Genomic DNA, 11,518 nt, shown 5'->3' with positions numbered 1-11,518 from the left:
GTCTGCATTTCAAAATCGCCAGAGTAGATATTGAGAGAAAGGAAAAAGGGATTAGTTGCTCATCGGGAATAAGGCAACGTTTTAGCCTGATTTCCCTGACTCATTCTAACCTTCAGATCACCTTCAGGAGAAGGGAGCAGGAGTACCGGCCCCCTGCATCTGCTCACAGCTCAGAAACGCACATTGCAAGAATGTGGTTTAAATGGCAACAACGTCTTTTATTTCAGAAGGATTTCTGTACCCGCTCGCAAACGCCTCTGCGAATGCAAACTTTTTCCCATCTAAATATTCTGGTTTTTAAGGTCATCAACATATATTATAAAAATTATTGCATTCTATACAAGTTTGTATTGCTTGAATTGCACTATTAAAGAAATAAGTCAAATGCTATCACTGCTTGATTATAAAGTAACGGTTTATTTTGCATACTGGGTAAATGGATTTAAAACAATCCACGCATCAAGGTATTTAATGAGAGGGAGTTCTATGACAAAGTTCACCGTGCCCCTCCTTACTTGCTGTTCAACACCGTTCCCTCGTTTTCAGAAGATTAAAAGGATAATAAAAACTCCTAAGCACCTCTGTTAACCATATGTTTTCTTTTCCAGTCAGTGTTCCATATGTATAAACGCATGATCTGTTCCCCCCTCCCAGTCTCTACTTCACAGGGAAAAAAGCAGTAACAGACCAGATCCTAACGTATCTTTTTCTCTAAAAGGAAACCAAATGCAATGCCAGAATAGACGGTAATTTTGTATTGACTTCCAGTTAAATCCAGGAGGATGCTTTTTGCCTATGGAGAAAACTTTTAGCAAAATTAATGGAACAAGATTTAGAATCCGTGACTGCTTCAATTATAATAAAACCTTTTCTCTGTGTTTATCATATAAAACTCCAGAGAGGTTAACCAGTGGATCTAGCTGCCTATGTTTGCAAATACAGTTCAGCAGATACCTTGGATAATTCTGACTTCTCCGCTGACTGCAGTGCTGCAGTCCTATGACAGCATCATATTAATGAGCCAGCAGAGGTACGATGCTCCATGTGCTTTGCAAAGTTTAACCCTGTCCCCAGACTTCCCCAACTCTCCACCGCGAAGACAGGGCAGCACCAAACCCAGGAACCGTGTCTGGCCCAGGTTACAGGCAAGAAGGCGAGGTTTGAGGATTTTGCCCCTCAACAAGACCACCCACGTAAAAATTCGCAGCCTGCTGAGCACAGGCAGCCACCCATTTTCAGCACCTTTCTGAATGAGGAGTTAAAGTCTCCCCCCTCAGCATTCCTCCGCTTTGCAATGGGAGCTGTAGCAGGGCTTTTTCTAGCACCAGCAGGTTTTTGCTTCTTTGCAGCTTACTAATCTCTTGCCTCTGGAGCTGTAAGCCATCCAAGAGGAGTTCAAAGTCTGGATGTTAGCTAGTCACTGTAATGCAACCCGTGCAAAGCATACCGTACCATGTAAACAGAATTTTTAACAAGGTTTCAAAGAAGAATTTATTTCTAAGCAATGCACCAAGCGTTAGATTAAAATGTGAGGGTGGGAGGAAAAGAGAGGAGGAAAGGGAGGGGAGGAAGAATCAGGATCAAGGATTTTGGATGCCGGGGGGGTCCTTCAAACTCTTGTTTACCGCCCGGCTGCTCTAGCACCGCAACGGCCGCATCCAGGCTGCCGCTGCAGATCCCCCTTCCGCGCCCGGCCCCCGCCCCGAGCGGGGGCGAAGCCTTTGCGGGAGCCCTCCCTGCCGCACAGCGGCCCGGGGACCCCCAGCCTCCCCGCGCTCCTGACCTCCACGGGTCAGACCCCGCTGGGGAAGGGGGGACGCGGGGCGGGGGGCCGCATCGTGGGACCCCTCTGCCCCCCCCGCTCGCCCCGGGACTGCGGGGCGGCCCCCGCCGCGCCCCGCTCCCCGCCGGAGCTGCCCGCGGTGCTGCAGCCGCCGGTGCCGCCACCCCGGCCCCGGCCCCGGCCCCGGCCCCGGCCCCGGCCCCGGGCCCTACCCTGCGGGCTCCGCCGGGCGCTGCTCCGCCGCCCCCGGCAGCGGCCCGGGGCCGGCACCGCGCTGCGCTCCGCCATGGCCGCTGCGGGGGCGGGGGCGGGGGAGAAAAGAGGGAAAAGAGAGCAAGGAAATAAGAGAAAGAAAAGAAAGAAAAGAAAGTAAAGAAAGGAAGGAAATAAGAGAAAGGAAAGAAAGGACATAAGAGAAAGAAAAGAAAGAAAAGAAAGAAAAGAAAGGAAGGAAATAAAAGAGAGGAAGGAAATAAGAGAAAGGAAGGAAATAAGAGAAAGGAAAGAAAGGAAGGAAATAAGTGAAAGGAAAGAAAGAGAGGAAATAAGTGAAAATAAAGAAAGAAAGAAAATAAGAGAAAGAAAGAGAAAGGGAGAAAGAAAGAAAATATATAAGCAAATATGAGGAAGAAAAGGATGAAAAGAAAATAAAGAAAAGAAGGACAAGGGAAAAAAGGAAAAAGCAAAGGAAGAAAAGGAAGAGGGTGATGGCCTAGGGAAGGGGGGAGAAGGGAGCAGGCAAGAGGGAAGGAGCAGGGGAAAGGGGGAGCAGGGGGGAGAGAGAAGGGAATGGGGGGAGCGGGGCAAGGGGGAAGGGGATGGGAAAGGGGGAAGGAGGAGCAGTGGGAAGGGGGGAAGGGAGCGGGGGAAGCAAGGGGAAGGGGCAACGGGGAAGGAAGGAAGGGGGAAGGAAGGGGCACCCGGGGGGGCACCGGGGGCTGGGGGCCGGGCAGGGGGAGCAGCAGAGGGAAGGGAAGGGGGAGCCGGGGCAGGGGCGGGGGAGGCGGGGGGCGGAGCGGCGGGGGCGGGGCCGGGGCCGGGCCGGGGGGGGGCCGCCCCCCGCACACGTGTGCGGGGCCGCCCCGCTGCCGCCCGGCGGGGCTATATAAGGGGCGGCGGCGGCCGGAGCATCGCCGCGCTGCCGTCCGCCACCCCCGAGTGCCCCACCATGAGCTACACCATGGAGCCCTTGGGCAACCCCTCGTACCGCCGGGTGACCGAGACCCGGGCCACCTACAGCCGCGCCAGCGCCTCCCCGTCCAGCGGCTTTCGCTCGCAGTCGTGGTCGCGGGGCTCGGGCAGCACCGTCTCCTCCTCCTACAAGCGCCCCAACCTGGGGGTGCCGCGGGCCGCCTACGGCTCCACCGTGCTGAGCTCCGCCGAGAGCCTGGACGTCAGCCAGTCCTCGCTGCTGAACGGGGCGGCGGAGCTGAAGCTGAGCCGCTCCAACGAGAAGGAGCAGCTGCAGGGGCTGAACGATCGCTTCGCCGGTTACATCGAGAAGGTGCACTACCTGGAGCAGCAGAACAAGGAGATCGAGGCGGAGCTGGCGGCGCTGCGGCAGAAGCACGCCGGGCGGGCGCAGCTGAGCGACGCCTACGAGCAGGAGCTGCGGGAGCTGCGCGGAGCCCTGGAGCAGGTGAGCCACGAGAAGGCGCAGATCCAGCTGGATTCGGAGCACATCGAGGAGGACATCCAGCGCCTGCGGGAGCGCTTCGAGGATGAGGCGCGGCTGCGCGACGAGACGGAGGCCACCATCCGCGCCCTGCGCAAGGAGATGGAGGAGGCCTCGCTGATGCGGGCGGAGCTGGATAAGAAGGTGCAGTCGCTGCAGGACGAGGTGGCTTTCCTGCGGGGCAACCACGAGGAGGAGGTGGCCGAGCTGCTGGCGCAGCTCCAGGCGTCCCACGCCACCGTGGAGAGGAAGGACTACCTGAAGACCGACCTGACCACGGCGCTGAAGGAGATCCGCGCCCAGCTGGAGTGCCAGTCCGACCACAACATGCACCAGGCCGAGGAGTGGTTCAAGTGCCGCTACGCCAAGCTGACGGAGGCGGCCGAGCAGAACAAGGAGGCCATCCGCTCCGCCAAGGAGGAGATCGCCGAGTACCGCCGGCAGCTGCAGTCCAAGAGCATCGAGCTGGAGTCGGTGCGCGGCACCAAGGAGTCGCTGGAGCGGCAGCTCAGCGACATCGAGGAACGCCACAACAACGACCTCACCACCTACCAGGTAGCGGGGCGGGGGCCCGGGCTGGGCCCGGCCCGGGGGGCGGCGGTGCCCGCGCCGCGGGGAGCTGGGGGGCGGCGGTGGGGAGGGCGGTGGGAGCCGGGCGGGTCCTGCTCTGGCCCTGGCGCTGCCTCCCGGGGTGGCGGGGAGAGTTTCTGAAAGTCCCTTTGGAGAACTTTTTCCGCTCTGTCTCTGGGTGAAGCCTGTGTCTGTGTCACAGTTTTCTGCGTCTCCGTTGCAGGACACGATTCATCAGCTGGAGAACGAGCTTAGAGGAACAAAGTGGGAAATGGCCCGTCACTTGAGGGAATACCAGGACCTCCTCAATGTCAAGATGGCCCTGGATATTGAAATTGCTGCATACAGGTACAGTAGGATCATTGCGGACATGTCTGGAATATTAATAGCACTGCAGATGCTGCTGGCTTGGGAAGCTTTACCACAGATAAGAAATAGCTGCCTGCAGCAAACACAAGTAAAATTAGAGCTTGACTAAATTATCACACCCGTTTCAAAATCTGCACAGCCCATGGAGAGTCTGCAGTGAGACCCCAGAGCTCGTTAGGGAGCGGCGCTCCGGTAATGAGTGGCGAAGCTGCCAGGGAGCTCGGTGGGCACAGGACAGCGTGACTCAGTGCAGCGGCACCCTGGTGCCGCATTCTGCCCTTGTTTACAAAAGCAGAAGATGCAGCAAAAGACAAGCTTATTTTTAATTCCTCTTGGCTTTGCATATGCCAAGCAAGCGGTGCTTGTCAGTTGAATTCCCTTTTATCGCTTGAGAGAGACAGTGCAGTTGCTTGATCATGGTTTCAAGCAGGGAGTGCTAATCTGCTTGTCACAAACACTTTTGCTTTTCTTGCTCAACTTTCCTTTAAAGGCACCCACTCTTATCTGGAGCAGGAACATTGCTTGCTATTGCCATCACCTGGCAGGTTTTTTTAGTCTCCTTCACATTGCTTTAGAACTCTCATCGGAGAACTGCCGATTTTTCTGGGTCACAGGCTTAGATCAAAAACATGCATTTGAATATAAGAAAAGTAAAAAACAAAAAAGCCATCTCCAGATCTGCTTAAATTCCTGAGGCTGTTCAGAGAAACACACAGATACCCTAGGGTCTATAGCTGCTGCCAAAGTTAGCTGAACAAAAGTCTCTTCAGTTCTCATAGCCACACAAGAAAGGTGGATGCCCAGACTGTTGAACTAGGACACATGCTCTAATTGGCTTTGAACGTCTCAGCCACAATATTTGATTTGGGTCTGTTGGCCGTGTCAAATTCTCAGTTTGCCTAAGTTATAACGCATCCTATGAAGTTAATGATTTTGCCGTACTCTGTCCTGACTTATGCCATAATGAAGTTTTTGGCATTAAGGATGGATTTCAGCTGATCAGCCGAAGGTGTTACGCTTACCACACGCAAACCAAGCTAAAAGCTGTTTGCTGAATATGAATTTTGCAAAAGAGCTGATTCAAGGAAAGCTGAACTGGGGCAGTAAGCAATGGATTATGCTGATCAGCTCTAGCATATTCCACATACAAACTGTTTTCATCCTGCTGACAGGGGAATATCGTAATAGCTGTCCCTTACGCTGGGTTTCTATGCTCATATTTCCCCCCTCCCTCCCCCCCCTTCTGATTCCCTTAGGAAGCTACTGGAGGGCGAAGAGACAAGATTCAGTGCCTTCTCTGGAAGCATTACTGGACCCATCTTCACACACAGACAACCATCTGTCACAATAGCATCCACTAAAATTCAGAAAACAAAAATTGAACCACCAAAGCTGAAGGTCCAGCACAAGTTTGTAGAAGAAATCATTGAAGAGACAAAGGTAGAGGATGAAAAGTCTGAAATGGAAGATGCCCTAGCAGCTATTGCAGAAGAAATGGCAGCCAAGGCCCAGCAAGAAGAACAGGAGGAAGAAAAAGCAGAAGAAGCAGCTGCAGAGGAAGAAGTTGTTTCTGAGAAGGCTGCTGCAGAACAAGCCGCTGCACCTGAGGAAGAAGAGAAGGAGGAAGAGGAAGCAGAGGAGGAAGAAGAAGCTGCAAAATCTGACGCAGCGGAAGAAGGAGGCTCTGAAAAAGAGGAAATAGAGGAAAAGGAAGAAGGGGAGGAGGCTGAGGAAGAGGGGGAAGAAGCTGAGGCCAAGGGCAAAGCTGAAGAGGTAGCAGCAAAGGTAGAGAAGGTCAAAACACCTCCCTCAAAGTCACCCCCTAAATCCCCCCCTAAATCCCCTGTAACGGAGCCGGCCAAGGCTGCCCAGAAAGAAACACCCGCAGAAGCAGGAAAAGAACAGAAGGTGGAGAAAGGTGGTGAGAAACCAGCCAAGGAGGAAGAGAAAGCAGCATCTCCAGAGAAAGCAGCATCTCCAGAGAAGCCAGCGACACCAAAGGTAACCTCCCCAGAGAAGCCTGCGACGCCGGAGAAGCCTGCGACGCCGGAGAAGCCTGCAACCCCAGAGAAAGCAGTGAGCCCGGAGAAGCCGGCGAGCCCGGAGAAGCCGGCGAGCCCAGAGAAGCCCCGCTCTCCGGAAAAGCCAGCAACCCCAGAAAAGCCTCGCTCTCCAGAAAAGCCAGCGACTCCAGAGAAGCCCCGTTCTCCAGAGAAGCCGGCCTCCCCGGTCAAAGATGAAAAGGCTGTGGTGGAGGAGACCATCACTGTCACAAAGGTAACAAAAATTAGTGCAGAGGTAGAGAAGGAGTCCAGGAAAGAAGACATTGCAGTGAATGGTGAGGTGGAGGAGAAAAAGGAGGAATCCAAAGAGAAGGAGGTTGAGGAGGAAGACAAGGGAGTTGTCACCAATGGCCTAGATGTGAGCCCAGTTGATGATAAGGGTGAGAAAATTGTAGTAACCAAAAAAGCAGAGAAAATCACTGGTGAAGGTGGGGACAGTACAACCACATATATCACAAAGTCGGTGACAGTCACTCAGAAGGTAGAGGAACATGAAGAAAGCTTTGAGGAGAAATTAGTGTCCACCAAGAAAGTGGAGAAAGTTACTTCACATGCCATAGTAAAAGAGATTAAAGAGACCGAATAAAATAAATCATAGCTAAATTAAAAAAATTAAAGAGCTTGGGTCGGTGCAAAAGGTTAAGCCATATGACAGCTGCAAAATGCATGTGAGTGACGGCTTCAAAGCAGAACGGGTTCTCTCATGGAGGCTCCAGACACACAGTATTTTACTTTTTTGTGCAATATAGGGGAGGGGGGGGGAATGCATGCAGGCTCAAGATGTGCTCCCTCCACAGAGCTTGGGGATCTAAAAAAATAATACTAATAATAGTGCATGAGACGAAATGTGCAAAGGAAGCTTTTGAATTTCCTGAGCTGTTGGAGGGACATATCTGAGGGATGACTTAAGATGTATTATGCAAAGAACCAACTGAGCCAAAAACAAACAGAAAACAGTAATAGAATATTCATGAGAACCAGAACTCTCCTAGCCTTAAAAAAAAGCTACTTATAAATAATTATGTTTACCTCACTGGTGCAATTAGGGTGGACTTTTGCTCATGGGAGAACCTAGTTGACATGCACAGTACGCAACCTTTTGTTGTTTGATGTAAAACAGTCACAGCAGTTCTTGCTCAATAAAGGTCAATACTGAAAACATGGCTTGTCTGGTGACTCTTTTTCCAACTCGCATCCTTCCCTGATGTTTGATGCCCTGTCCTGAACAGGAACACGGTTGCATGGGTTAAGAAGTTGCTTGACTTTTTCCTTAGCGTCCTGATTTAGAAAACAAGTTTGAATTGGATATGATGAACAAATTTCCTGTAACATAACACAAGTACTTGAGATGGCTTAAGTAAATACTTAAGAGCCATATCCCATGCTTTCTGGAGTAAAGAGGAATCTTTTGACTTCTGCTGCCTGGTCTTATAGGTGCTTAGAGGGGTTGCAATTGCTTTTGCTAGCAATGGGAGGGTCTCTAAGCCATGTGCTGCTAACATGGCTTATCTGAGTGATCCTGCTTGTACCAAGTGTGAAAGTGTTAAACTCTGTTGCAAGTAAAATTTTCCTCCCTGCACGCTGGGCTCACTGTGTAAAGAGAGCCTTAAAGATGTGGCAATTTCTAGATCATTCCTTGATTTTTTTTTTTTCCCCCTGTGAAGACGGCCTGTCTGTGAGCCACAACTGGTTGTGGTATCTTCTGTGATGCTACTTTGTCACTTAAGTGTGCAAAGACCCATTAAGTAATCATCTCAGCTGTGATACCATGTGTTCATCAAAATGGGGTAGCTTCTGATTATTTTTTCCCCTTCCTGCCTTAACTATATGGGAACATCCTTATCAATTCTCTGTCTCAAATGATCAACAGGTGCAATCTGCCTCTAAACACAAAATATGAAAATTGAGAGCAAAGAAATTCCTAGAAAAAGGAAACTGTCCCAGAGGTGATACTGGGCATCATGTATCAATAATATTCCTAACTCATTTTTTTTACATATTTGTCCATTTGAAAATAGCTGTAGAAATGAGACCCTTCCAGAGTCTGAACTGAGGCTGGGTAGGGCTCAGGTAAGCCTGGTATGACTGACAGATAAAACCAAATTAAAGCATTTTTAAATTTCCAACAGAAAGGCCTCCTAAGCGTTGGCCTATGTCTACTGCCACTTCCAGGTTGGCTTTCTTAAGAAGAAAGCCAATTAAATGCCCTCTAAAATCCCACTACACGGAAAATAAATGGAGACGAAACAAAGGGAAAAAGAGGAGGGCCTCAACTCCAGTTTGGGGGACTGATATGTCATCTTATGGGTTAATATTGTGTTTATTATTTTTATCACGTTTCAAAAGGAAAATGAAGAACACTGCTACTGCCTTACCTCCCATAACTAGCAAAGAAATGCAAATAATTTTTAAGCCTGGTTTCAGTACATGGACTGTCCTGAAATCTGTTGACTAATTGAGGGTCTGATCAAAATCTGTGATTTGCATATGCCTTCCAATTCTTTACCCTATTGATAATTGAAGATCAAGTAGTTTTTAATTGAAAGGGTTCTACAAGTTCTTCACAGGAGAAATTGTAAAAAGTCTGCAGCAGATAAGCCTTTCAAATAAATCGGGACGTCTTTGTTTAGCAAAGTAATGAATGTTTCTCCTGCTGATACCAATAATGGAAATCTGTGCTCAACAGCTTGCTGGTTGAGTGACGTTTAATTAAAGCAGAGTTAGCAAATTAAATGGCAGCTTCTCTGTAGTGAGCGTATTTGTGGAAGTTGCCTGTGTATGTGCCATAAAAATAACTGTACCTTTATGAAGAAGTAGTAGCCCAGTCACACTCACCTATTGTCAGTAAGTGTTTGCACCAAGTTATGTTAAAATATGGAAATGCCCAATGGTCTGTGAGCACTGAAACTATTTTTCTCTTGGGTCTAATCAAAATTTTCAAGAGAACACCGCCATTAAAACCAAAAACTAAACCAGAGACCAATATTTAACAAAAAACTTTCTGTTTACGTGCTTCCAAAGAAGGTCTAGAATCTGCTAAAATGTCGCAAACTGCGAAGCCAGTGGGCTACCACCCCTCAGCATAGAAAGTCAGGCATCTTCAGCATCAAGACGAAGAAGGGTCACCTTGTACAGTGAATTAAATGTCAATGTCAGTGGGAGGCTCAAGAACATGTTGTTAACGTGGGCTTACGCAGGCGTAGGTGGGATCCCAAGCTGGCTTCCTATTTCTCATGTTATACTTTCTTTTCAGTTCTGGTAGGATACAGGTACAAGGACCTAAAGATTATTATTTGCGTTGTTTTGATTCTGCTTGCACATTGGCAGTCCAACCAGGACTGCAGTTTCTCGTACAAGGGGGCTGTAGCAACACTTCTGCCCAGCGTAGATCGACTTCCCTGGATGGTTTTGGGAATTCACTCCGCAGCCTGTGTGAGAGGCAAACTCCTGGGCTACCCGCTGGCATGGTGTATTGCAAAATATCCTCATTTCGCCCCCCTTTTCTACCCAAAACATATTGCAGCCTTTAGTTATTACCCACAAATGCATTTTTTGTCTGTGCTCTAACACACAAAATAAATTTGTGAGCTTAGTCTATTTCCCACTGCAAATGTTTCTATCAAATCCTAAGAGAAATAAGCAACTGGTTAACACATTTCTAAATATTTATAAAACTATAAGAACTGATTAATATTTAATGTTGCCAAGAGGTTTTGTCTACTGACATCTGCAATCAAGCAGTTTCAAAAGATAGCGTAATTCCAGGGCAGAGATGCATAAATAGTATGTTATTTGCCTGTTCTGCACCAATTGCTTCTTCAGACTGTGCATAACCAGCGAAGGGATTAATTACTCTCAAACACAAAAGTTCATTGATCAATACGAAAGACTCTATGAAGGGAAAAACAATAATTAAAGGAAGTTACTGTGAAGATTTATGCATGTTATTTAAGGCGGACCATCAAGACGCCTGTGACTTCAGGAGCTGGAGGGCTCTAAAACAGGATCTTTTTACCGTACCGGCTTGTGGAGGAGCTATGATTAAGAGATTTTCAGCATCCCAGAACTAAATTCCAGGTGGAGACAAACTGGGAAGTGTTACAAAACACAAATAGGTTGCATTTGCCAGGGAGCTGAGTCAGGCACTAGAATTTTCTCCAGGCATCAGGGGCTGTGCTTTTCCCATTCACATGTGGGCTTTCTTCCTTCTCTGTTCAGGTTTAAACTACCCTTAACTAACCTAGGAAGGCAGCAAATGATGAATTGTCAGTTGTTTAGTTACTAGAAGGTAAATTCCTAGAATCTGGATATTATATCTGTACAAGTTTTCCTCTTGCCGAATGGAAGGGGAGGGAGTGGGTGTACCTCAAGAAAAGCAGTCAGGACCTCCTTGTATTTGTCTTCCCTGTGATGAGATCCCGGCCTGATCCAGACCCCGTCTGCCCAAACAGCAAGAGAAAACTCAGGGACAGACTCGTGGCTTTACTTGCAGCTGCAACTTGGGTTAAAGTTTCTACCCTGTCTCCCTCTGCCAGCTTTTACTGCATTGCGTCAAAGCGAGTTCCTGGATTTTCAAAGGTAAAACTTGCCAGCAGGATCCCCACAACCCTGAGAGCATCTCGGCCCATAAACGCAGGCTTCCATCCTCCCTCCCACCAGTTTACCTTAGCAGCAAGGCAGGACTGGGGGTGGCAAACCAGGCTGGACGGTCACTGCAGCTTGTCACTCTCTGCAGCTCATCGCCATGGCTGTGACTCACACATTTCCTGCAGAGTCGTGAAATCTCTCCTTTAGCTGCAATACATTAAAAATAACATAAGGAGCGAGGATCAGACTGCGATACGCTGCAAGGAGAAACGTGTTTGCTGGTGTATCTCTAAATGTGCTGGTTTGAGAGCATCCCTAGCAGCCTGGCTGCAACGCTTTGGAGAGCTGCAAGCTGTATTGCTTCCCAGAAGTGAAAGGGACACAAAGGACTGAATGAAGGAGGAGTTTATCTGCAAAAAAAGACATGAAAGAGAAAGAAAAATCAGGTGTTGAAAAGTTAAAAGGAGCTCA

The 11,518-nt window shown here is 49.1% G+C and overlaps 1 protein-coding gene across 1 annotated transcript; it reads left to right on the top strand.

Moving 5' to 3' along the window:
* Nucleotides 1-2,951: 2,951 nt before the first annotated feature.
* On the top strand, nt 2,952-7,046 carry LOC309602360 (neurofilament medium polypeptide-like; the record flags this gene model as incomplete). The annotated part of the gene is made up of 3 exons (XM_082335870.1): nt 2,952-4,013; nt 4,252-4,376; nt 5,654-7,046. The coding sequence occupies 3 exons, from the start codon at nt 2,952-2,954 to the stop codon at nt 7,044-7,046; spliced, it is 2,580 nt and encodes an 859-aa protein (XP_082191996.1).
* Nucleotides 7,047-11,518: the final 4,472 nt, after the last annotated feature.

Source organism: Platalea leucorodia, assembly GCF_965183815.1.
Source record: "Platalea leucorodia genome assembly, chromosome: Z".
NCBI classification, from domain to species: domain Eukaryota; kingdom Metazoa; phylum Chordata; class Aves; order Pelecaniformes; family Threskiornithidae; genus Platalea; species Platalea leucorodia.
This window is presented reverse-complemented; position numbering and strand designations above follow the sequence as displayed.